The 27,682-nt window shown below is 41.8% G+C and overlaps 1 protein-coding gene and 1 pseudogene across 1 annotated transcript; both read right to left on the bottom strand.

The window, feature by feature from the left end:
• Window positions 1-221: 221 nt before the first annotated feature.
• Window positions 222-4,021, bottom strand: LOC742991 (pumilio homolog 3-like; annotated as a pseudogene).
• An 8,929-nt stretch (window positions 4,022-12,950) lies between these two features.
• PTGDR (prostaglandin D2 receptor) lies at window positions 12,951-22,066 on the bottom strand. Its single transcript, XM_509948.8, has 2 exons — window positions 21,026-22,066; window positions 12,951-14,944 (listed from the first exon to the last, which is right to left on the bottom strand). Exons 1-2 carry the CDS (start codon window positions 21,869-21,871, stop codon window positions 14,711-14,713), a joined length of 1,080 nt encoding a protein of 359 aa, XP_509948.4. The 5' UTR covers window positions 21,872-22,066; the 3' UTR covers window positions 12,951-14,710.
• Window positions 22,067-27,682: the final 5,616 nt, after the last annotated feature.

Below are 27,682 nucleotides of genomic sequence, written 5' to 3'. Positions count from 1 at the left end.
AACACAGTCCAGCATAAACATATTCTGCTTATTTTATAAAAATCCGTCTGAGTTTTGCGTGATATAGAAACAAAAATATGAATATATTTAAACCAATGTCTTTTTGTCTATTTGATCTACCTTGATTGATGGTAGGGCATGAAAATCATCCACGACAATAGTGACATTTTGATTTCTCATGTTTCTAATGCTTTTTCTTTTGTACTTTCATTGCCATGTTATTTGGTCAAAGTAACTCCATGCTGTAAATTCACTATTGATTGTATCTTATAGCTATATATTGACTTTCATTTTAAAAACAATTTCATAAATAGATTCTTATACAAAGAAGAAACATATATACAGAGCACCCAAATTACCAGTAAGGTGAACCCTAGCCCTTCTTTTCTGCATTGGGAAACAGAATGGGGAACAGGAAAAATGATTCCATCTTGCTCTTAACTCTTTCCACCCATGAGCCCAATTTTTCAAGTAGAGTTTCTATTCCTTTGTCGGTGCCTTTGTTTTTTTCCCAATGTAGCAATCAAGCTTTTCAGTCCATCTTTGAGTTTGTTTGCAACTTCTTGATCACAACCTGGAGGAGGCTAGAAAGAATAATGGCACCTCGATTTACACTAGCCCAGGACTTCAGGTTCCTCATACCAACATGCTGTACAAATGATTTTGCAAAACAACCTTCTCTCCCATTTTATTTCATCTTTTTATCTTGCTCTATTAACTAGATGTCCTGGAGAATGTTCTGCAATGTGAAGCTCTCGGTCCTTGCCACTAGGTTGCAGTTCCACTGCTGCCAAGCTGGCAATGGCATTCATGGCAGGCTGAACGTCTCCAGTGGCAGATCCCAGAATGTCAGATACCAACACACGCGGACTTATCTAGCACCACCTCTTGGGCATGTCCTTGCAGGAAGCTTAACAAAGCTAGAGAAATGGATTCTAGGAGCTCATATCTGCAGATTTCTGTACCTTTATTACTGTGTGCATTTCCATCTCCTTTTTGCAGAACTTCAATGATTTCTCATAGTAGATATACAGGATCTCTGGGGCTTAGTGAATACAACAGGACCTTCCTTTCATGTTTGTCATTTCCTGTGCTAGGCAATGAACTGATAATTCCTGATATGATTATTACCTGCTTCACAAGCTTAGTATCATCAATACAATCAAATGCTGCCAGGAAAGCCAAATGAGAGTATTGGCCATCAGTCACTTTTTCAACCTAAGTCTTCATTATTTTCACAGTCACTTTCCTGTCCTTGGGCATGCCATGCCACAGGCTCATGGCCAGCCATGCCCTCGTGTGTGTGTGTGCCAGGTATACCACTGCTTTGTGGATGACTTCAATCATTTCTGATCTGAGTTTGGGGGGTGCATAGGTGAAAAAAAAAAGAAAAAAAACGTCCAAGAATACGCACCAATGAATGCTTAATCACAGCTTCCTTTTGGGCCACTGGAGTTAGAATCTGTTTCATTTCATCCATAATAAGCTCTTAATTTTTCTGGCTGTACCTCTAATACTTTGTCTGGAGTTGGTGATCGACTGACTTGTAAAGGTGAAATGTGTTCCCATAGAACTCTTTCGTCAGCATGTTCCTCTGCTCCAAAGTGGCTTTGTCATTATATGTGTCCTACATGATGGCTGATGTTTCTGCCTGCCACAGCATCTTCCTCACGGGGCCTTTTAAACTTCTCATTATCTCTGCAATCTGTGGTTGACTTCCATACATGTGACATTTCTTTTTTTTTTTTTTTTTTTTTTTTGCTTAACATTTTATTCATTCAGCAAATGAATATATTTAGAAACAAACATTTATTGAATAAATGAGTTATATTTTCATGTTGCCTCATAACCTTTACATCTATCATCTTTAACAGCTGCATAATGCTTCATTAAGAGGATGACATCATTTACTCAAGCAAGTGCCTTCTCAGTTTAGTAGTAGTAGTTGAAAGCTCAGGCATGAAGCCACAACTGAATTCAGATCCCAACTATGTAACTTACCAGCTACGTGAGCTTGTGCAAGATACTTTCCTTTTTTTTTTTTTATTATACTTTAAGTTCTAGGGTACATGTTCACAACGTGAGACATTTCTTTAAAATATTTCTGGAGTATTTGGCTTTACTTAATTCAACCAAATTATCTCCCAATTCTTCAAAAGCCTGTTTTGACTGTTCTTCATTACCACACTGAATGTAACACTGGATCACGAGTTGAATCATGTGCAAATGCAATTGTTTGTTTGTTTGAGACAGAGTCTTGCTCTGTCCCCTAGGCTGGAATGCAGTGGCACCATCTCAGCTCACTGCAACCTCTGCCTCCCAGGCTCAAGGAGTCTCATGCCTCAGCCTCCTGAGTAGCTGGGATTACAGGAATGTGCCAACATGTCCAGCTAATAAATGCAATAGTTTTAATTTTCCCTTGAATCAACTTCTGCAAGTCATTCATTAACTTTACTCTTTTTTCTTTGTCAGTCTTTTCTTCTTAAAGTCTTCCAAATCTGCTTTGCCCACACAACAGTGTCATAGTTACTTTTATCACTGAGTTGCCCGCTTTGCTTCAGTTCTTTCTTTTTCTTTTTGAAGTCATCCCATTTGGGTTTCTTGGCGGCTGATTCACCACTTTTGCCATCTGGCTGGAGTTTTCTCTTCTTGTTGAATTTATTTGCTGGCTGGAATTTGTTCCTTGGTGCTTTGTCCCATTGTTGCTTATTCTTCAACTGCTTTGCACCCTTTCCTCTGGTTTTGTGACACTTTTCTCAAAGTTCTTAGATGTGGTTTTAGATTCACCTTCCTTAGCAACTTTTCTTGGAAATGTCTTTGAAGAACCAGAATCACTGTGTTTATGAAATCAGTTTTATTTTTTTGTGATGCCTTTGTACTCTTTCCTGTGAATTGTTGTTTCCCCTTTGACTTCCACTGTAGCAACTTGCACACATGGGGCCGACCACATATTGACTTTTTAACCATAAAACTTACTGCCTTAAGTTCTGCTTAGCCTAATATTACTTTATGTTCACATTTGAAGTATAAATCTTTGTTCCATTTTTATCTTTAGCTCTTTTAGCAGGGGGCTGTCATTTTTCTTTTGGATGTGCCAGTTGTCAATCAAGGAAAATGACCAGGGCAAGTCCCATTCATTTTTGGAGGTTTATTTGCCAAAGTTAAGGACACACAACCGGGAAACAGGTCTATGCCTTTCTCTGAAGATGATTTTGAGGGCTTCAATATTTAAAGGGGAAAGGGCAGGATATTGAGAAATACCCAATGTTCATGTGAGAGGGGTAGGAGAAAATAGCCATTCCTGCCTTGGTCTGGCTCAGTGAATCTGCATTTTTACATAAGATTAATGTAGACAATAGGGCAGAGGAAACAATGTGTGCAGAGGGATGACTTTGAGTTCTGTCCTATGTTCCCCGCACCTGTGAAGAAAAGCTATCAATTCACATTGGCATGATGCACTTTAACAGAAATGCTTTAGGGTGAAGATCTTGGGGACCACAAGGAATTTCCTTGTGAGGGAGGTATGTAGCTTTTCATCTTGTAGCCATCTTATTTAGGAACCAAAATGAGAGGCAGGCTTGCATGACCCAGTTCCCAGCTTGACTTTTCCTTTTGGCTTAGTGAGTTTGGGGTCCCAAGATTTATTTTCACATTTCCCCCATTTTTTCTTTAAAATCATTTGGAGAAAGCATTTTAGAAGGAAAATGTGTCTCTGGTCTCAGCTTGCTTTTTTCTTTTTCTTTTTTTTTTTTGAGCTGGTCCTTCATTGCTAGGATGGTTTATTCCCAGAAATTCAGGTCCCACCTTGCTAGGAAGGCTCATTCTTAGCAGGTCGTGTCCCATGAAGATTAAAATAGGGGGAGGAAAGAAGGTAAAAGGAAATTAAAAATATAGGGATCTAGACCAGATATACAGCAAAAGGAAGGCAAACCTGGAAGCTGGGTCAGGCTATGCTACTGCCTCCTCAATTAGAGCAACTCTTTGGGCAATCATTATTCTAGCCCTTTCAGTTGATGACTGATCTGGACATACCATAATAACATTGTAAGCAAAAACAGGACATGACACAAATTATTATTATTATTATTATTGGAAGCAATAGCTTCTGCCACCAATTTCTCCAGGTCACAATACAATTTCTCCAGGTATCCACCCCATATCTTTTGTAGTGTTTGGCCATTGGTCCTTGGAGTTGTTTCTTCGTTCCAAGCATAAAGGAGCATTTTGGCTGAGTTGGCCAAATGAAGGGATGAACCAGATAAACCCATTCCAAATTTGCATTATCCCATTTTGAAAATGGGCTGTTGTTTGGGGCATGGTTGCCAACTTCTCTTTTAGTTGGGGGGATGCTAAAGTGAGAGCTGGTGAGCTGGTCCTTTCCCTTGAAAATCTTTTCCCATGTCCTTGCTCTTGAGTGTTTTTAATGGGGAAATTATATATATTTAGTCTTTTGTTATGCCAGCACTAAGGATATGAAACCATTTCTGTGATGTAATAAATTTTGGTATTCTAGCTAGTCTTGACCTTGGAAGGGAAATACCCACCATGGCAGGCTGGAGCCACTGGAAAGAGGCATGAGTCTGCATATCCAGCAGGCATCCTTTTATAATCTGTCTGCATAATCCTGAGCCCATTATAGAAACAGGTTTGTCTTATGGGCAACAATGGGTGACAGTGGCAAGAGGTTTTAGAGACATAGGGTAAATAGGAGCAAGGTTGTGAAATTCATTTTAACTACTAAAAGGACATTAAATCAGACAAGGCAAATGCCCTGTTCTGCACAAGATAGCAGTTGCCAGTATCTCTAGGACAATAATTGTAATAGCTATCATACAATACACATAGGTGTTCTTTTGTATACAGGCCTGGTCCTGTGTCTTGGGTTTAAGCAGTCCACAACAGCTATGGTCTACTCCTAGTCCTGGATTGAAGTTCAATGTTAATGAGCTGCAGGTGAAGATCCTTGGTAGGAGTTACAGTCTACTCAGGAGGTTGTGCCTTTTTAAGATGAGAGGTGTAAATCCATGAGTTTATACCATCTAGTTTTTGCAGCACATGGATTAGTTAATAGTATTTGGTATGGCTCCTTCCACTGGGGTTGAAGGGAGTCCTTTATTAAATGTCTTTTCCAATAGACAAAGTCTTCAGGCTGCAGATCATAACCAGGAACCTTGTCTTCAGGGAGTGGACTATGAAAGGAATTCTTTACCAAATCTTGGCTTTTGTAAAGATGACAAATGAGTCCCTTATAATATTGCAATATATCTCCCTTGAGAAAAGTTGGGTTGGTTATTTTGGTTCCCATACACATGGGCCTTCCTGTTATAATTTCATAAGGGGATAGTTGATGTTTTCCAAGGTGGACCAGAGGGTAAGAAGCACCAGGGGAGTGCTTTAGGCCAATGGAGGTGAAGTCCATTTATGAACTTAGCCAATTGTGTTTTAATTATTCCATTGGTCCTTTCCGCCAGCTCTGAGGACTGGGGATGGTAGGCACAATGGAAATGTTGAAATATGGGCCAAATTTCACAAATATTTTGAATAACTTGACCAGGAAAATGAGTTCTTCTATCACGTAAAGTTCACAGTGGACTCCCCACAGTGGAATAATTTTTTCTAATAAAGTTTTCCAACTGCCATCGCTGTTGCTTGCCTGCAGGGAAAAGCTTCAACCCAATGGGAAAACATGCAGACCATTACTAAGACATGTAACCTTGAGAGGATGGCGGCTGGATAAAATCAAGCTGCCATACCTCAAAAGGTCCAGCTGGAAGGGGAAAATGACCCTGGGCCTCATGGAGGAGCTTCCGTGGATTATCCTTAGGACAAATAGCACACTGGGAATAAACCTTTTGTGCCACTGTGGAGGATCGTTTCCAGTAACATTGTTTACACTAGGATATACTTTTATCTGGATTCCATTGTGTCAGATTATTAACACATTCCTTAAGGGGCACCTGACATCCCATTGGAATAATGGTTTATTATTAAGTCCATACAATATTTTAGTTTCAGGAGACAGGTATTCCCCTGTCTGTTTCCAGGTGGATTTCTCTTTTGTTGGGGCTATACTCTAGGTTTCCTTCAACATGTTTTTAAGTGTTTCAGGCTTTATGATCATTTTTTTTGGATTGGGTCTGGTGGCTTGAATGCTGCTTTTTTAGCTGTAGCAATAGCAAATTTGTTATCTCCACTTTTAGTGGTGTCCAATGTAGAGTGACCTGGGATTTTTACAACTGTCAAAAGTTTTGGTTGAGAATAGTTTCTAACAGCTCTGACAGTTGGTTGTCCATTTTTTATGGGTTGCCCTGAGGAGGTTAAATATCCTCTCTCCTTTCACATTCCAAAGTCATGAGCAACTCCAAATGCTTAGCAGGTGTCAGTGTATGTTTGCAGCCTTGTCTTTTGCTAATTGACAAGCTTGAGTCAGGGCAATCAATTTGGCCCCTTAAGCTGATTTGGCTTGAGGAAGAGGACCAGCTTCAATTACCTCTAGTAAAGAGACCACAGCATATCCTGCTCTAAAATTTCCATCCCCATCCTCTTAAATAAGACCCATCTGTATACCATTCTATCTCAGCATTATCCAGTGGCATCTCTTGTAAGTCTGTCCCAGAAGTGAGAAGTTGGTCAGTCATCAGAACATAGTCATGAGGGGTTTCGTCAGAAGGACCAGGCAAGAGAGTGTAAGTTAATTATTTGGAGCATATTATCTCAGTCAAAATGTATAAAATAATCTAAAATTGATTCATTTCGGTTCTGGTGGCATTGCTGGATTTTATCCCAATCCACAACCCTTTGGAATATTGAAGAAATGATATTTAACAGAGCAGTTGCTCATTCCCACACATCTTTGTGTCTGTGTTCTCGACTTCTGGGGGCTGGTTATTGTAGCTCTATTGGGCCTTCAAGGGTTAAGTCTGCTACAGGGTCTGACCACTGTACTTTCTCCAGCTATTCCTTAGCTTTATCTTCCGAGACCAACATGTGTGCCAGCTGTTAGAGGTCTGAATGGCCTGGGTCATAGGTTCTGATAATGAATTCAAATTCTTAGGCAAACTCAATTGGATCTTATGGGGGCCCAGAAATTCTTTATGCCCTGCAACTCAGCCTTTGACCAGCGTTGGTAGACAATCACCGGGGTTCCCCTATGTGTTACCGGTTGTTCCCAAAACAGGGTGATCATGAGAGATGGCCGTGCAGGGTCCCCCTTTTCCACATCTTCCAGATGAGAGGCTGCCACTGGCACTGTCAGGGAATTGTCAGGAGGTAGGGTCTTGGAAGTTAGACTCCCTACTGCCTTCTGTTGAGTGAGTGGTATACAAGGAGAGGAAGATGTTAAATTAGAACATGCAGGAGAAGGAGGGAACAGATCTGGTCTGGGAAGTTCAGAGAGGTCAGGGGTAAAGTGGGGGTGTAAGTGGAGGTGGGGAGGTGCCACAGGGAAGTAAGGGATTCTGGGGATTTCTTTAAGAGAGATAGAACTTTAGAGAGTCCTTGGTTAGCATTTCTAAGTTGTTTGTTGGCTTATTGTAAGGACATGAGGCGATCTTCCCCCCATTTGCTACTCTCTAGGTACCATTGAAAGTAGCTCTCCCATTCTGGTTGTTTAGTTTTGTGCCTGCGTTTTGCATCCTAGTTCACAGGTACACTAATTTGGGCATCTCAGAAGATCCCTATCTAGGCCTCTGTAGGTTAGAATCTGCCTGGGTTATAGTGGTCCACTTGATTAAATATTTGCATGACAATTCACCATAAGTGTTTTTGCATATACCTGGCCAGAGTTTCTAAGGGTGGAACTTTGTGTTCCACAGCTGTGGGGGTTTCAGCCAACTTAAAGGGCTCCTTCCACATAATTTAGAGTTTTCCTTCAGATTTGACCAAGTCGGAGGGTTTGTTGGATCCAAAGTGTGCTGCTTGGGGACCTAGCTTTTCAGGGCCGTTACTCGCTGAACTGGTATCGTGGCTACCTGGCACAGTGTGTCAGGGGCTCGAGGCGTGGGAGATCAGCTCCTTATTTGCACCTGCTAGCTGAGATTACACCCTAAGTACGTTCTTCTGAGGGGAAATCCTACTCAGAGCCGTTGCACATCTTAGGGAGTGTTTCTTCCAGACACCCTCATGTAATTCTCAGTTGCCTAAGAAAGGCTGAGAGGGGCGAGCTCTTATTTCTTTGGAGAGGAAAATTCCATACTTATAAGCTAGAGGGTTTAGAGTTGGCCAAATCCAATAGAAGAAGGACTGAAGCATACAAAAAACACCTAACAAGACAGAAACAAATAAATAAGACATCTAAGCAAAACGAACAGCAATCACACAAATTATACAATTTGAGTGCTCTAAATGTAAGGAGAAATTAAGACCAGCTGGTTGTTAACAGTACCTTTAGTTATTAAAGAGAATTTGCAAGACAGATTCCCAACTCAGCTCCTTACCTAGTGATGAGACTCAAGCCGAAGACTGTTCTCCACTGATAAAGAAGCAGACAAGCTTGCCTTCCTCGATGGAAGCAAGCAAAAACTCCCAGAAAAAAAAGAGGTTTTTTTTTTTTTTTTTTAAAAACATCAAATTAAACCTCAGAGCCCCAACTTCCTGCAGGGAGGAGGTCCCAGACCTCAACAAATTGTCTTATTGGTTTGGGCTATAAAGAGCCCAATCTGGTACCAATAGGAGAGCTGCTGCAGGCCAGGGCCACCTTCACTCAGGATCCCTCCGTGGTCAATCAAGGAAAATGACCCAGGAAAATCTCCATCATTTTTTGAGGTTTATTTGCCAAAGTTAAGGATACACACCTGGGAGATAGGTCTATTCCTTTCCCCATAGATGATTTTGAGGGTTTCAATATCTAAAGGGGAAAGGGAAGGATATTGAGAAATACATAATTTTCATGTGAGAAGAGGGTAGGGGAAAACAGTCATTCATGCCTTTGTCTGGCTCAGTGAATCTGCATTTTTACATATGTAGATAATGTAGACGATAGAGCAGAGGAAACAATCAGATATGCATTTGTCTCAGGTGGACAGAGGGATGACTGAGTTCTCTCCTATGTCCCCACACCTGTGGAGAAAAGCTATCCATTCACATTGCCATGATGCACTCTAACAGAAACACTTTAGGAAAAAGGTCTTGGGGCCCCCAAGGAATTTCCGTGTGGACAAAATGTGAAGGAGGTATGTAGCTTTTCGTATTTTAGCCATCTTATTTAGGAACCAAAATGAGATGCAGGTTGGCGTGACCCAGTTCCCAGCTTGACGTTTCCGTTTGGTTTAGTGAGTTTGGGGTCCCAAGATTTATTTTACTTTCACACAATGATAATCAGTAAATCATTGTACTTTATCTTTTTCATCTAATTGGGAACTCTGGGTGTTTTTTAATTTGGGGGGAATAAAAAGTATTTTCTAAATTCATTATGAATTGTGTGTCATGACAGTTATTGTTTCCATATTCTATTTTGTAGTGATAAGAAATTGATGCTGGCAAGCTACCAACTTTGTTTGCCCAGGTGTTTATACAACGCACCGCTAGACTAATCTTAAACATCAATTATCGCTGATTTGGGGCTTTATTGTTTTAAAATCTATAACTCATACTTTAGTACTTTGTAACATTTGCACTACACTGTATGATTTTTACCTTCTAGTTTGTCTTGTGTTTCCAATTAGATTCCAAGTGCTTACTCAGTTTAAGATCATCATAGGACCCTATGCTTTGCTTAAAATATACTTTCATTTGAGCTTTGACTTGACTGTATTTTTATTGCCTTCCCCGGTTGAGGCATTTTAGTAGGAAAAAAAAAAAGCTTATATCTTCTCCCTGTATTTTTAACCAGAGCATGATCGGTTCTAAACACATTCATTGCAATTTTTTTTTAAATTTTATTATTATTATACTTTAAGTTTTAGGGTACATGTGCACAACATGCAGGTTTGTTATGATTGGACTTACTCCTGAGTTCGTGCAGTTTGTATAAAAATATCTGGAAGACTAGAATGTTCACCTCACTATTATCAGGTGAGATCTGCTGATTCATTCCACTGAATTTGGCTATTGTGAAACGGTAGAGAGAGGAAGCCTAATTATAGTACCACCCATCCTATGTGTTCAGCTTTCCTCCACCTAGAGTCTGGGAACACCCAGAGCAGCAATCCTAGCCTCACTGAAGGAAATAATTAAAGAGCAGGCCAGTCAACACTGTTCTAATAAGACAAAGTTGTTTTTACAATGTTAACATTGCCTAATTAACAAACTTTTTATGTTGTTAATTTCATCATGTATGAGTTGCTATTTCCTGGATAAAAATTGAAACATACATGTTAACTTACATAATGTCGATAACAGTGGGAAATAATATAGAGCAAAAATATTTTCTCCTACGTGTACTATTTTCACCTTTGGTTGGCCTAAGAGAAAAATCTTTATATGGTGATATGAGAACATTCTTCATCAGATACAGAGGAATCTTTAACCAAGCATACAGCAGCCTCTTATTGAATAGACGTACATTTTAGGACTATCATGAGAGAGAACGCATTTTATTCAATATATTTATAGTATATTTATAGCTCTTCTACAGTATATATGTGAATTACTAGGAGAAACGAGAAAAAAATAGGTGACTATCTAGTCCTCACGATTTTAATGCCTGGAAAGAAAGATTAAATGTATAATATTTTCCTGAAAATATACAAAAAAGTCAAATTATGAAAGTTTAAAAATAGCTTTACGTATTTCAATGGAAATTTCTATCCTATAGTTAGAAAATATTCAATCCCTAATGAAAGCTCACTTTAAATGTAATCTTTGATAATATTTTCATAAACGAAGACTCTTTAGTTTATCTTCTTTCACAACAGCATCAGGCTTAGTGCCCAGTTAAATGTCTGCAGGAGTCCAAAGGAATATCATTGCTGAGGGTAGTATGTTTACCTCCAAGTGAGCAAGACAGGTCTCATCACTGCTATCAGTGATGAACCTGGGAATCAGTAATGGCTGCCAGTATTGAAAGATATATTATTTTTTTCTTTTTAAAAAAATTTTATTATTATTATACTTCAAGTTTTAGGGTACATGTGCACAACGTGCAGGTTTGTTACATATGTATACATGTGCCATGTTGGTGCGCTGCACCCATTAACTCGTCATTTACATTAGGTATATCTCCTAATGCTATCTCTCCCCGCTCCCTCCACCCCACAACAGTCCCCAGTGTGTGATGTTCCCCTTCCTGTGTCCATGTGTTCTCATTGTTCAATTCCCACCTATGAGTGAGAACATGTGGTGTTTGGATTTTTGTCCTTGTGATAGTTTGCTGAGAATGATGGTTTCCAGTTTCATCCATGTCCCTACAAAGGACATGAACTCATCATTCTTTATGGCTGCATAGTATTCCATGGTGTATATGTGCCACATTTTCTTAATCCAGTCTATCATTGTTGGACATTTAGGTTGGTTCCAAGTCTTTGCTATTGTGAATAGTGCCACTATAAACATACGTGTGCATGTGTCTTTATAGCAGCATGATTTATAATCCTTTGGGTATATACCCAGTAATGGGATGGCTGGGTCAAATGGTATTTCTAGTTCTAGATCCCTGAGGAATTGCCACACTGACTTCCACAATGGTTGACTAGTTTACAAAGCTGTAACTTTGCTGAGAACATTACAGATAAAAAACACTGTGGAAGTTCAGGTGTGAGGGATTATCTGCAACTGAAAGGATCTGAGAATCAGAGGTCAGAGAAACATAGTCTATCACATATTTCCTTGTCTTTTTTTGGTATTTTTCTTTTCTTTTCTTTTTTTGTTTTGTTTTGTGTAGAGCAGTGGTTCTCAAATATTAGCATGCATGAGAATCACCTGGAGGGCATGTTAAAGCCCAGATTGCTGGCCCCACCCAAGAGATTCTGATTCAACAGGTCTGACATGGAGCTGGAGAATTTGCATTTGTAGTAAGTTTCAGGTGTTGCTACTGCTGCTTGTCCAGGACTACTGATTATTCTCTGCAAGAGAATGCTAGAGTGGAATTACTGGAACAACAGAAAAGAACGCTTTAGGTTCTTGATACACTGTTGGGTTGCTATTAAGAAAGGGTATACACATTTACGAACTCGCCAGGGAAACATGAATGTTCTTCTCTGAATAACCTCTGTTATTGAGAGTCATAGGTTTTTTGTTGTTGTTGTTGTTGTTTGTTGTTGATATACAATTTGGTTTTATTTTTGCATTTCCTTGATTAGGCTGAATATTTTTCTACATTTATTAACCATATGTATTTTCTCTCATGTAAACTTTCTCTTTGTGTTCTTTTCAGTTTTCAATCAGAGTCAAAATTCCTACTTGTTTTCAATACTTGACTTTCAATGCATCTTCTTCCTGTGAAGTTCTCCTGACAACCCTACACGTGGTCCCTAGTTTGGGCCTCCTCTTCTAATAGTAAATGCGTACTCGCAATACTATGGAGAATTTCTATGCTGTATCCTAACTGTTTACATTCCTCTCTACCCCAGTGGACAATGAGCAACTCATGAACCATGATTGAGTCTTATTTTTATTCTTTTCCTCAGCACCTAATCAACTGCTTGGCACAAGGTCTCTGTAAATTATTTAATGAATTAATGAATAAATCTATACAGATTACTGAAGAGTTGGTTTTAACTCAACACGGACTTCATCCAGATGGTATATCTACATTTTGTATAAAACAAAAAGGAGCACTAAGTCCTTAGGTAAGTCTAAGGACTTACCTAAGCTTGTTTAAAGTAATGTAAAGTAATGAAATGTAAGTAAAGTAAAGTAATGAAAGCTTGTTTAAAGTAATGTGTTAATTGGACAGTATATAAAAATTCACACTAGGAAACTGCTAGACAATGAAATATTGCTGGCAACTGTCTGCTAAAAAGAAAACCAAGCCCTTTTCTTTCATTTAAAGAAAAGTAATTTCCTCTGCAAAATATTATAAAATTATATTTATTGATTCATCTGGGGCCTTTTCAAATTAACTGGACAATTATCATAACACACCTCTCCAAAAAAGAATACAAAAAACATGTTCTTCCTCTGACAATAAAACACACATGTACTTACACATTGAAGATACAAACAAAAGTTAAATTTCAAAAACAACTGTATTTTTTTCATCATGTTATACTGTTAAATCATACTTCTTGTATTCCTAATTTGGCTTTTTCACAGTTTTGCTATACCAAAAAATTACATTAAAAATTACCCAGCTTTATATTATCTCAGATACTGGAAAAAACATAAGTGAAACAAAGGAGGTTGCTGCTAAGTTGGAAATAAATAAACATGAGTACTCTTATATTTGGAAGGGACTTCTGGCTGGAGGTTTTGAGATCACGCAAATGTAGCAGGCTTTGCACCTTGGAGTCCTGAGATTGTCGGATACAAAGGAACTCCAGAGATGCTGAAACCCCTTGAACCTCCCCAGCTGTTCTTTTACCAAAGGTGAAAGCTCTTACCTGCAAGCTGGGTTTAGAGTCTCCGCTTCAGTTGCAGCTGCGTTTCCTCCACTTTTCCCTTTCAGTCATCATATTGCTGACCCTTGAAAACTTTTAAATTACTATTAAAGTGCTCAGTTGTGCTCCTTTTCGGCTATATCCTGCTCCAGTTTTGAAGGTGTAATTTGAAGTAACATCTTGGAACCTAAGATCTTACTGTCTCCACAGACAGCAGAATACGGCTGTAATAGGTAGCTGTTAAGGTAGATGTTAAGGCCATTGTTACTATCATCAACTGAGGCTAAGTCCTGGGTGGGCTTTTTGCTGTGCCAAATGCCCCACTGTGCCACACAGTCAAACAGTAAACATGGCTCTACAGTGAGTCACACACTGGTTTTCAAAGAAGCATAAATCCTTCCACTAAAGAATCCATTGATAGGATAACTCTTTTATAAAATGGAGGTTCTAAAAACTGAAAGAACATTTTGCAACCCACCCCCAACTTTTGATTCCTACTGACACCCTTGACCCAATACAAAAGAAACTGGACTTCAAAAGATAAAAATGAATTTTTGCTTCTTTGGGTTGTGGGCTATAGTCATATCTTGCTCTGTGTCTAGTTACAGCTTCAGTTCTCCACCTGAGGCAGCAAGTACTCCCCGATGGTGGCTGGGGAAGCCCCTCCAACTGCCTGACCTGGTCATATTTCCCACCTCACTTCTCTGAGGAACATCATAATTCAGGCTATGCTTAGATCAGTTGGCAAAGAAATGAACTAAACATCGGCAATGATATAAAATCAATGAATCGGGTTTCACCAAAAAATGAATAGGGTAAGAAATTATGCTTTTTATGAATGTCCATCACATAATCGTAAACAGTGGTGTTTCTACTGTATTTTAAAAGACCTATATGTCTCAAGGCCTCTCTAAAAAAAAAAAATAGGGCCACCAAGCACAAATGTAGGGACAATTAATACCATTGCTTTTTAAGACTTTTAACATTGGTTATAATATATAAAATTTTAGTTGCTGTTAATAAAAAAATGAAAATGCACTGAAGGGGTTCATGACTATAGAATGGTAACACATTGTTAAGATATCAAATACTTTTGAAAATACATATACATGCTTTTGTTATGGGAGGTAACTTTTAAGGATTTAAATTGTAAGTTGTCTGTTTTTTTTTTAATCATGGTTCTTTGACTGAAAATGTGACATATTCCTCAGCTTACCACAGAGTGAAAAACACTGTCACAGACTGGATTCCATGTTAGTGGAATTGCTGCACCGGCTCCTGTACCTAAGAGGTCTAATGAAAATCTTGTGAAAAAATATCCGAAATACTGGAGATCTGAAAATGATAAAAATCCAAGGGTCCACAATTGAAATCACAGATAGAAATCGCAAGGCTCGGAGGTCTTCTGCTTCTTCAGAGGTCCTGTTTTTCTCCTTGACATCCTTAAATGCTCCATAGTAAGCGCGATACTGTTTTGAAGAAAAACATTCCATTATGATGTGGAAAGGTTAATGGCAGCAACGGATTCACTTACTTCACCTAAGTTACTGTAAGAACATGACAGCTTAGCTTGGAACACCCATTTTTGGTACATTTACAAGTAGCTAAGGCCACAGCAGCTGATGGGTGCAAGTGGGGAGCTGGGAAGGTGGGGTGTGGCCAGACCTGGGAGGTGGGAAGGAAGCTGAGTACTTGTCGGAGACCCAGTCTGATTAAGTTCCTGAAGGCTATTCTACCTGCCGGGCTCAAGTTTCTAGGTCCCTGCCAGGCCATGAAGATCTGCTGAATCATTTAGAAACAGGGTCAGCATGCTTTCATAAATACAGAATCTCTTTCTAGCTAGTGTCCTTGCACTTACTTTCTTCAGTTCTCCTTTCTTTCTTCTCCCTGCTTCCTATCTTCTCCTATTAGTTCTCTCAGAAATAAGTCACACCTGTGAAATGTCACATGTATGGAGACACCAATAGAATGGAAGCTTTTAATCAATGTGAAGAGATTGGAAATATGACAATGAAAAGACCTGAGATGACTTGGAAAAAAATACTGTTCAACTCATGTAAATTGCTATACTTATTTTTAGCACAAATTGTTACCTTTTCATGGTTGACATCCTTTTTTTTTTTTCTTGTTCAATCTAGAAGGCAAAAACATGCACAAAAATATAAGGCTGCCTTACCTAGGTCCAACCAACTCCTCTTGTCTTGATCTTCCCTGAGGTCTCTGTAGCCTCCTTGGAGCCCTGCAAAATGCCTCAAACAACAGCTTTTCCTCCCATTCAGCCAACACTGATCTCTAGACCAGCACAACCATTGCTTTCCACTCTGCCTAAGGCTGGCCACTTTTTTCTTTTTTCCATTACATTCTCTATGCCTACAATTCTAAATACATATTAGGATAAATGGACTCTAATGGAACAGGAAGCGTGCAAACTCAACATTAGTAAGAAGGGATATGGATAAGAGACTGGACCCATTCGAGGCAATCAGAGAGCATCTCCTGGAGAAGATGCATTTTTCCCATAATCATTTCCTTACTGTTCTACTTTCTTCTCTATAGAGCATTTCAGCAGGCTCAGCCACTCCAATCTAGTGCATTTAGGAAGACACCTTACATTGGACTCAGCTGTTTAATCTGGATGCCCTCGCCCATCTGAAGTCGGGCGGGGGCGGAGGGAATCTTAACAACAACTTCTCCATAACATAAATATTGTATTTGATTAATCTTGATGAAAAGTTTGTTGGAGTATGATTTTTAAAATTCAGTTTAATGCTGAACACTTAACTAGATTGAATTTTCAAATCTCCAGTTTGATACAATCGAAAGAAAGTGCAAGTGTAGAGAATATGGCATGAGCTTCAGAGGCATTCTCTAAGGCATATAACATATTTTCAGGCCGGGCACGGTGGCTCACGCCTGTAATCCCAGCACTCTGGGAGGCTGAGGTGGGTGGATCATTTGAGGTCAGGAGTTCGAGACCAGCCTGGCCAAAATGGTGAAACACCGTCTCTACTAAAAATACAAAAATCAGTCGGGCGTGGTGGTGGGCGCCTGTAATCCCAGCTACTCGGGAGGCTGAGGCAGGAGAATTGCTTGAACCTGGGAGGCCGAGGTTGTAGTGAGCCTAGATTGTGCCATTGAACTCCAGCCTGGGTGACAAGAGTGAAACACTGTCTCAAAAAACAAACAAAAAAACGTATTTTCACCCAAATTATTTTTACCTTAGTAAACCACAATGTCCTGGAGGTTGGTGGGGGAGCAGGGATGGATGAGAGAGGGTGTGCGTGTATATACTAGGTGTTACGAGAGAGAGGTCTGTAAGCCAGGTAAAGATAAGTACAAGCTATTTAATCACTTGTCAGAATCCATGAAGTCAGAGATGAGAGAGCTCTCCTGTGTATGCCATTTTGAGGAGCAGAAAGAATAGGTGCGATGCTCCTTTCAAAGGAGGCTGTTGGAGCCCCATAAGGGACAACAGGCAAGTGATGGGCCCAGGGAAAGGGTCTGAGGTAGATTTAAAGGGATAGAGCAGGGGGCAAGGTCTGTTGTGTTACAGTGCGTGGACTGGATAGAAGAGGGCATCAGAAGCCAGAGAGGGCTGCCTGGCAGGGATGTCCAGGAGCTGGCAACAACATTATTTCAGTGACTCCCAAGTCCATCAGAGGGCGTTCTTCTCACACCAATTCTTTCTGGATATTGAGCACTTTTAAAAATGCCCGTGTATTTTTTTTTTTTTTTTTAAGACAGAGTCTCACTCTGTCACCCAGGCTGGGGTGCAGTGGCACAATCAAGGCTCAATGCAGCCTTGACCTTCTGGGCCCAAGCAATCCTCCCACCTCAGCCAAGTAGCTGGGACTACAGGCATGTGTCACCACGCCTGGCTAATTATTTTTATTTTTTTTGTAGAGGCAGGGTCTCACTGTGTTGCCCAGGCTGGTCTCAAACTCCTGGGCTCAAACAGTCCTCCTGATTTGGCCTCCCAAAATGCTACAATTACAAGTGTGAGCCACCAGCCCCAGTGAACAATACATTTCTAATACAAATCTAGTGACTTGAATGTCAACCTAATGGATTTGACATGGATAAATGCCGCCTAGAAAATAAAATAATTTGTTTTAATTATGCTAGTATCATTCAGTTGTCTAGATCCCAACTAATCAAGCATTCTCAAATAGTTGGAACTATATTTTGCCACACTCCACTTTGAGGAGAAAGGGGCAAATAGAAAAAAAACTCATGTAAAATGTTTTCTTTTTAAGTCAACTTAACCATATAGCTTATTGTCACCCATGTCTCCCCCTTCAGATAAAGATACAATTGCTAGGTCCATTACTTAGAAGAGTGTAAAATCTCCAATACTTATTCAATGTGTCCAGTAGGTCAAAGCTACTGTCATTACAAACATGTGATTTGCCTTTTTCCCCTTCATTCTCTCACAAGTGTACAGTGAATTTTACGGAGGCTAGATAACAAATGATGACATCACTTTCACAAAGAATAGAATATGTGGTTGTGTATCCTTGTGTTTTCTAGACCTTTTAAGGTGGCAGGTTGAGGGTACACACGTGAATTTTCAGAGACTGTTTTCAGTACTTTTGTGCTCTTAACAGGATTTTTCCACTTTACTTGCTATAATCTCTGTAACCTTATTGTCATCAAATCATTGTGAAATCCCCACATTTTCCTTGTACATATGGAAAACACAAGAGGTACATTTTATCTTGTTTTGCAATCATATTTTTAGAATTTCTTAGTTTTATTTTCTAATACGAGAAATACTGATGATTTAATCCACATAAAAGCCGTCTGGGTCATTAATAATTTTAAGAGTATAAAAGGGTCCTTAGACCAAAAAAAAGTTTCAGAGCCACTGCCTTAGTATATAGCACTATCTCCTGGGAAGATAATAGTTCTTGATTTTTTTTTTATGTCCAGCGGGCAACAATAATACATGGAAGTTATAAATAGTAATAATAATGATGCTAATTATTGAGGCAAGACACTGGGCTAGGTGATGAATGTATACATTATGTATGTAATTTCAAATCTTCATTACTATCTTACAAAACAAGTATGGTTATAATCATTTTACAGATGAGGAAACTGAGGTCAGAAAGGGTAAATTAGCTGCTACCATAGCTAGTAAGTGATGAAGCCTGATTCAAACCCATGTCTGATGCTAAAGCCCTTATCCTCTCTAGAAAATAGTGGTTCTTGTGAAGAATGCTGTCAACATTAAATATATTTGGAACTTGCTAGTTTTTTTGGAAAATCTTTTTCAACTCCATTGATTTTCTTCAATCCTCACAATACCCTAGGAGTTATCCAAGTCTCCGTAGAGACATGTCCAAATGCAATGTTCTTTCCACTGTATGATGCTGCTTTCTGCATTGGTCTGACTAAAACATTCAAACTCAGGTCAAAATTTCCATGCATTTGGCTACTGTCTACTTTGTCACAGCATAGATAAGTGAGGCCCCAACTTTACAGTAGGAGCTCCTAAAGATTGTATAAAGGACCAGATAGTAACTATTTTAGGTTTTATGGCCAAGAGACAAAATCATAAATATTTGATAGGTACTAATATGACATGGGAGAAAACACATTTCCACAATTTTTTGATGGAATTCAAAATGTATTAATAATTGAGTACAATTTTTTTTTTTAGATGGAGTCTTGCTCTGTCGCCCAGGCTGGAGTGCAGTGACACAGTCTTGGCTCACTGCAACCTCTGCCTCCCAGGTTCAAGTGATTCTCCTGCCTCAGCCTCCTGAGAAGCTGGGACTACAAGTGCATGCCACCACGCCCAGCTAATTTTTGTATTTTTAGAGACGGGGGTTTCACCATGTTGGCCAGGATGGTCTCGATCTCTTGACCTCATGATCTGCCCGCCTCGGCCTCCCAAAGTGCTGCGATTACAGGCGTGAGTCACCGCGCCCGGCTGAGTACAATTTTTTTGTAATATGTATCTACTAAGGAGAAGAATAAAATGTTTTCTTGGAACAGTATTTTTCTTGAAATAGTATTTGGCTCAATTGAAGCTCAAAACTCTTGGGTCTCATCAAATTGATTGCAGAGATTCATTTGTAAGAATTATTCTTAACTCCAGGGAGATGTAAAACAGTGGCCAGGAAAGATTTGGCCTGTGAGCTGTGGTTTGCTAACTCCTGTTTTAGAGTGTGATTCTACAAATGTGAACCCTGAATCTGAGCTTGCATATCACCTGGGAACTTGTTCAGAACGAAAATTCTTTAAAAATGTCTGAATTAGAAACTCTGGGGAATGGGGTCCAGCCATCTTTTTTTCTAGAAGCCTTGCTGGTGATTCTGAGCTGGTGATTCTGAAAACCACTGCTATATGTCATCTGCGCCTATATCTACATTTAGATAGATATAGATTTATGTATTTGTTTATTTATTTTGGGGGCATACTGTTCCCACCCCTGCATGCTGATGCCCCAGACTTCTTTTTCCGCAAGCAGTAAGGCCTTCATTTAAAGGAAAATCGCTTTGTATTTCCCTGTCATTCACCATTGAAAGTAATATCCAAAATTGCTACACTCTGAGAAGAAATTTAACAACTTTCCTATTCACAGAAGTCTCAGGATTTCGAGAACGTGGGATTGGCAATGGAATTTCTGTAAGTATTGTTTTTGTTGAACAGGTACCTTGGGGGTGGGAGAAAGGAGAGGAGCAGCACTGAAAATGTTTCCTCAAGCCTCACCTACTCCCAGGTGTGTTGGCGGGGACTCCAGGAACAAATGCCTTCAAAATGAGGAGATAATTTCATTTCCATCGCTATCCTCATTACCAAATTGAAACCGGAGATAATGGCTTTCATGTCACCTCACTTGCCAAGATACACTCAAAACCCGTCAAGTCAGGTTGTCAAAACGACACCAGCAGCTAAAACATACAAAGAGCCTCGGCCTCCATCGCCACAATCCCTGGCGGATGCAGCACCAGAAACAGCAGCCGTGGCGTCTCAAAGTTTACGCACGCGTTTTTCAAAATTAAAACTATGCATCTGCAAATCACTCTGGCTGGCTTAAACCTCTTTTTCCCTTTCTATGCCAACACCGGGGAGAAGATCGTCCCAGACGCCATTCGCCCATTTCTGATACCACTGAAGTCATGAGCAGGTCTAACAAAATAAAACATCACCCAGCCGTCGGGAAGTAGAAGACTCCTGTTGCCAAGGAGAAACTAAGTTCTGCTCCTCCTAAGGCGCAAAAATGACCTCGAGATCTCCCCAGAAGGAAGCAGAGAGGAGGGAGTTCTGCCACATGGAGAGGGTTTTGCTGGGTTGGGAGACACCGCCGGGCTCAGTCTTTCCCTTCCTTTCTCTAACTTTCCCTCATTTCGCTCCGCAAACTGAGTTATATCTCGGGGCTGTGGAAGGAATCCAATTTGGGGAACTCAGCAGCAAACCTTCCTGGCCCAGGGCGCAGCTCGCCTGGCGCCGCGTCCATCCCGATCCGCTCCACCCTTCCCGCCCCGCATCCGCGGCCGGACAGTCCCAGTGCCCTGCTGCCTCGGGGCCCGGGGACTCACAATTACGGGCAGAGAACACATAGTGAAGAGCACGGTCATCAGCGCCAGCAGCAGGAGGTGATCCAGCTCCTCCAGGGGCTGAGGGGACGCTTCTTTCCCGTCCGCGCGCAGCTCGGCACGGTCCCTGGTGCAGGAGCGCGGGTGCCGCTGCAGCCGCCGGTGCATCGCATAGAGGTTGCGCATGGCGCCGAGGTTGCACAGCACGGTGGCGAGGACCAGCAGCGCCATGAGGCTGGAGTAGAGCACAGAGTACCCCAGCACCGACAGCGAGCCCTCCTCGTGGACCAGCTGGATAAAGCACCAGGTGCCGGGGCAGTACTGCACGAACTTCCCGAAGCCCATGAAAGGTAGCGCGCAGAAAGCCAGGGAGAAGGCGCTCACCACCGGGGCCACCAGTGCGCCCAGGCGCAGGGTGATGTGCCGTCGGTAGAAGAAAGGGTGCCCTAGGGAGAGCCAGCACTCCAGTGCCATGGCCAGGAGTTGCAGTGTCGAGGAGAGCCCAAAGAAGGACATGAAGAAGGCGAAGGCTTGGCACAACGAGTTGTCCAATGAGGGCGCAAGCACCCGCAGACTCCGGTTCTGAGCGTAGGCAGCCAGCACCACCGGGCTTAGGAGGCACTTGCCCAGCAAGTCGGTGACCGTCAGGCCACACACCAGCATGTAGAAGACCGAGGGCAGCGGGCGCAGTGGACGCCGCGAGCACCACCCCAGCCCCGAGCGCGCCAGCAGCCCCAGGGCCAGCAGGTTGCCCAGGAGGCCGGTGCTGAAGAGCACCCCGCCCATCACCGCCGAGTTGCCTTTTTCCACAGAGGTGGTGTTCTGGCAGCGGTAGAAGGGCGACTTCATGGCGTGCGGGAGCAGAGGGCTGGAGTGAAGGCTGCGGAAGGGCGAGGGCCCCGGCGCCCGGGTGCTAAGGAGCCCCCGGCAGCTCCGCGCGCGGCTCGGGCGGAGAAGCTGCGCCACAGAAAAAGCTCCGAGGGCGGCGGGGTGCTCCCCACGGCAGGAACCTCCTATCTAAACTCGCGGGTCACACCCCTCTTTGAGAGGCGGGACGCTCTGCAGGGTGAGCGCCTGGCGCTGGCATTGAAGAGCGCGGAGCAGGCCAATGAAGAGCTCGGCCCTGACGCGCTGCGTTCTCAGTAGAGGCAGACTCTGGTGCCGAGTCGGAACGGCAGGAGGAAAATAGCCAGAATTCCAAGCACCCAACACCAGTCCTTCTAGCGAGGCAAGAGAACTACTAAAGTGGAAGGGAAATTAAGCAGCAGCCACCTGGGAGGAGGGCAGTGGTGCTGGTGTTTGAACTGGGGTGGCCAAGAACTCGAAAGATGAGCCAAGAGGGGAGGCTGAGAAAGGGCTTCTACCTAGTTGTCTTGAATTAGCTAGTTAAGGAAGGGTAAAGATAACTCACGTCTGGAAAGCCCCTGAGCCTTAGCTCCTCTTCTCTACTAGATCAGCGCAATTTGGGGCATTCACGGTCATCTCCATTGCATAGGCGAGGAAACTGAGGCCTTGGAAAGTTAAGTGATCTGCCCGTGGTGACAGAGCTACAGAAGTAGCAGAGCCGGACCTCTCACCCGATCTTCTATTTTGGAGTTCATCTGTCCTGTTCCCATGACTCCCCCTCCCAGGAGGTTGTCCAGATTTCAGGGAAGTGGTTTGTGGGAAAGCCAAGAGCCCGTGTTGGTCCTGGGTTCCATGAATCACATTGACTGTAGAGAGCTGGTGGGAAGGGCATGGTTAGCAGCACTGTGCTGTCATCAGATAGGCCTGGGTTTGAGTCCAGGTTCTGCTCCTCACTGTGTGTGTGACCCTATGGGACTTGCTTAGCCTCTCAAGCAGTAACATCTATCTGGCTTGCTTGGCTCTTCTGAGGCATAGAAATAACACGTAAAGAGCAAGTACATAGAAAGTGCTCAATTCATGCAATCACCATGATTCTTATTTGATAGAAGGGTGTTTTGGTAGCTGATGTTTAACTGCAGTTTTTAGCATGGATTTTGAAATCAGAAAATGGTAGATTTGGCATAGAGCTTTCTCACTCCTCTGATTTGTGGCTACTAGAAAAAATTTATTCCTGTTTGGGCTTTGACTTGGCTGCATCATAAAGGCAAGGGAGTTAATTGTGATAAGCGTGATTTTATATCTTTAACTAGCATTCGATGCCCTGTGAGAGAAATTGGCTTTGAGTGTGGAATCTCAGTGGGATGACTAAGGTTTTGTTATGTAAGTGAGTAGATTATGCCTGGGCTTGAAACGGCTCATTTTTAGGCCTCATGCCAGTTCTGATGGACAGACTCAGGGAAAGAGCAAGACCCTTGGGATTTAGATGTGAAAGCCTGAAGGGTAGACAGAGAGGCTGCCTCCAGACTGAAAGTCTGGCCAGTAATTCAGGCCACAGGGTGGAAAAGAAGAATCTAAGCTTGGAATTAGATAGTTCTGAACTCCACCACTGGCTGTGTGACCCTGGGTTAGTTGTTCAACCTAATGGAATATGGGACTTATGCTGAACTTGTGGGGTTGTTGTGAGGTTGAGAAAACTTGAAGTGCTTTGGCATAGTGTAATAATAATAATAAGAGCTAATATTTATTGGTCCTGATGCAGGTTGGACACTCTCTAAGGCTTTCACTTATATTGACTCAATAGAAGGCCTTGTATAGAGTTAGTTCCCTTGTTTTCTACCTACTCTCTCTCATTCCCATCTCTAGCCCCTAGCACATAAGAATGGGTTTAGAAGAGCCCCACTCGACTTAATGAAGTGAAAGGAAGAGCAGGCCCCATAACCAAAAGACATGAGAATTTGATGAAAGCTGTGGTCTCCTCCAAAGACAGACAGACAGACACACACACAGGCACACAGACACACACACACACACACACACACACTTTACATCAATCTCAGGCTGTTCACCATTTCCTGAAGTCCCTCTATGGTACCCAGAGGAGACCCAATGGACACTAGCTTAAGAATCCTTCCTCTAAGAATATTGCATGGGGTGTTCTTCTGAAGCATACCTACTTCAATTCTTTGCAGCTTTATTTTCATGCTACAGTGGCTTACAACTCCGTATTTATCCTAGGAACCCTAAGATTACAAATAACTTTTAAAGGAAACAACCCCAAAGTGTGACTGTTGGGCCAGCTGTGGGTCCTTGATAAGGTTTACATACATCATGCTTTAAGGTTGAAGGTTTTGAACAAGTGCAATTCAGGAAACCACACATTTCCTCTCAGCCACTGTAGCTGGCCTTTACGATGGGGTTTCCGGTTGCCTTTCCTGATTGCTTTGCTGGTGTCCACCCTACCCTGTTCTCAGGCCTAACTTTGGAGTCTTCTGTCCCAGTTCCTGAGAAATTCTATTTTGTAATTTCACCATACAACCAAGAAAAGTATCATTTGTTCATGTGTCAAATATTTTTTGAGCTCCTACTCTGTGCCAAACATGGGGGTGAGGGGGATGAAGCATGTGGACACTGAGGGGCATACAACAGATAAGGAAAGGCAAACATTATGTCGTGTGACCTCTACAGGCTTATACATTTTTATATCAGCTTTCAGAGTAACCAGGCTAAGTACATTTTTTCCTTAAAAAGGAAACCTTTAATGAAAATATCTTAGGCTAAGTTAGTGGTAAAATTACCTCCATTATCTACAGAGCTGTACCAGGCTGCTTAATTGGGTTATAGGACAAATCTTCTGAAAATATATGACATCATGTGGATGACTATTTTAAATATATAATTATATTATGGCAATATAAATATAAAAATCATAGACTCTCATGGACAAGGCTCAGAAGCTGACATAGGCAAATGAAAACATTCACTTACACTTGAGAAGGGATGGCAGAAAAATATCTCCTTGGTTTCTGATATTTTCAATGTTGTATATGTAATAATTATTTTAAAAGACTTTAAATGTAAAACAAGTGATATGGTTTGGTTCTGTCCCCACCCAAATCTCATCTTGAATTGTAGCTCCTATAATTCCCATGTGGTCATGGGAGGGAACTGATGAAATGTAATTAATCATGGGGGCAGGTCTTTCCCGTGCTGTTCTGTGATAGTGAATAAGTCTCACAACATCTGATGGTTTTATAAAGGAGAGTTCCCCTACACAAGTTCTCTCTTGCCTGCTGCCATGTAAGACGTGACTGCTCCTCATCCACCTTCTGCCGTTATTGTGAGGCCTCCCCAGCCATGTGGAACTGTGAGTCAATTAGACCTCTTTCCTTTATAAATTACCCAGTCTCAGGTATGTCTTTATTAGCAGCATGAGAACAGACTAATACAACAAATGTATGCTTATGGTGGGGATTTAGGAAGGGGAAAAGAAGGAAAAAGGAGCATTAATTTTTTTCTGGATCCATTCTAACTATGCTTCTAAATCTTATCCATTGCTCACTTCTACTGAACTCCAGGTGATATTTTGGGCTGGGGCTTGTGAAGAGCAAGGAATGGAGAGGAGGGATGCTAACAAATGATAAACAAACTTAGCTCTCAAATTTGGAGCATGTTCTGCATGCTAGAGACCATGCTAGATGTTCGTTCACATCCAGGACCTGGAGTGGTAGCATAGCAGTGTGGCCATGATGTGTTAGGTCCTGGGAGTCATACTGTGTGAACTTAAATCTCAGCTTTGCCCCTTGCTAGCTGTGTACCCTTGCATAATCTTCTAACCTTTCTAAACCTCAATCCGCTTGTCTGTAGAAAGGAGGGAAGGAGGGTGAAGGGGGATAATTGGACTGAACTCTTAGGGTAGTATCTGGCTTAAATAAAATAATCTGCATAGAACAATAGTTATCAATCTTGGCTGCACTTTGGAATCACCTGGAGAGCTTTAAACCTTTGTGATGCTTCAGCACCCCAAATTGATGATATCAGACTCTTTGGGGTTGCCCTCCAGGCTTCAGTATTTTTTTTGAAGCTCCCCAGTTAATTCCTGTGTGCAGCTCAGGTGAGAATGTTAAGCACTGTGCTGTGGCATGCTCTGCGTGGCTCCGTAAGTGATGTTCATTAATGTTTTTATTCCTGCCAACTGCACTGCAGAAGTTTTCTTTATCTCTCTTTTCTTGGATAAGGAAAATGAGACTCAGAGAGGTTAATAACTGGTTTAAGTTCACACAACTGGTATGTGATGAGTCTAGAATGGCATCCAGGTCTTTTGGATTCCCCAAGCCTCTGCCTTGGAGAAAGAGAATTGCAGAGAAGACCAGAGAGTGAGAGAGAAAGGAGAGACCCTGCCACTTCCTCTATCTGCTCAGAAGTCAAGAGGCAGAACTACCACCAGGGACAGACCATGTGTCAGTGCCCTGTGTTTTTGGGGTCACACAATGTCTTGTGGTGGTCTGCCCAAATATTTTGGCATCTGTTTGCTATTTGCAGGTAGTTTAATAAAATCTTCATTTTTGTTTGATTCTTATTCCTGCTTTTCAGGCTTCCCCAACCTTTTGCCTAGCAAGAATTTCCATTTTGATCTTTGGCTTCTGTCCATGTGTAAATCAGGATCAGGATCTCTGTATGTGTAGGAATTTGAGAAAATACGCTTTCAAAAGATCAGCATGAATTTTTTGAAAACGTCTTTGGGTGATAACCTGAGAGTAAATAAATGGTGGTATAATCCATTTGTAACCTGATGACAGGTTGTGAGGGTTCACTGATTACTGAGCTTTTCTAGCAGCTTGCATAAGCTTCCAAGGGAAGTTGTTGGCAGGTATGGCTGGTTTGGTTGCCTGACAAAAGCAGACTCTGAGATGGAGATGAGGATAGGATATGTAGCGTATTTATTAGGAAGTGCTTTTTAGATTGACACCTGTGAAAAAGAAGGAACAGAAACAGGATTGAGTAGAGAAATCGGGTTGTGATAATTCCAATGACAGACCTTAACCAACCTGACTGGAAACTCAGAAGCTGACAAGGCCCCTCAAAGTTGTCTCACTTGAAGGTAAGGATACTAGGCTTTTGTATCCCTGAATGGGCCAGTGACTGGGGGCAGGTTGCCCTGGGGAAGGGCATAGAGCCTTGGGTGCTGCAGCTCTCTCAGCCAAGGCAATACATGGAGGGGGCTGATGGCTGAGGACTGTGCCACAGCGCGGGGAATAAGCCTTTCAGTCCTGAATGGGATCTGGGTGGCACATTACAGTGTCCAGTACTGATAGTAGTGCTGCTGGGCATCTCACCTGAGACTCAGAGGCTGTGGGCCCTTAAGGCCCACTATACCTACCTCAGGTTTAAAGGACCCTCCCTGAACACCTTTTTGGTGAGCCAGGGAAGTGAAGCCACTGCCCAGGCCACAGCATTCCAATACTAATTTGTGTTTTACTCATACTGTTTGTGTTAGTTTGTTCTTATGTTGCTATAAAGAAATAACTTTCACCGTGACAGACAACATTAAACACTTTTTAAAAAGAAAAAAAACACCTGAGTCTGAGTAATTTATAAGTAACAGAGGTTTTTTTTTTTTTTTTTAATACTTTAAGTTTTAGGGAACATGTGCACAACGTGCAGGTTTGTTACATATGTATACATGTGCCATGTTATTGTGCCGCACCCATTAACTCGTCATTTGACATTAGGTATATCTCCTAATGCTATCCCTCCCCCCTCCCCCCACCCCACAACAGGCCCCGGTGTGTGATGTTCCCCTTCTTGTGTCCATGT

Source organism: Pan troglodytes, chromosome 15 (genome assembly GCF_028858775.2).
Source record: "Pan troglodytes isolate AG18354 chromosome 15, NHGRI_mPanTro3-v2.0_pri, whole genome shotgun sequence".
In the NCBI taxonomy this organism is placed as follows: Eukaryota; Metazoa; Chordata; class Mammalia; order Primates; family Hominidae; genus Pan; species Pan troglodytes.
The sequence above is the reverse complement of the archived record's forward strand: the minus strand, read 5'-3'. Positions and strand labels throughout refer to the sequence as shown.

What these genes read in the sequence shown, in the direction of transcription:
- PTGDR (XM_509948.8), bottom strand. Translation starts at nt 21,871, where the DNA reads ATGAAGTCGCCCTTCTACCGCTGCCAGAACACCACCTCTGTGGAAAAA. An exon ending in TGTGTTCTCTGCCCGTAATT is followed by an intron (nt 14,945 to 21,025) that starts GTGAGTCCCCGG and finishes TCTTCAAAACAG; the next exon opens with TATCGCGCTTACTATGGAGC.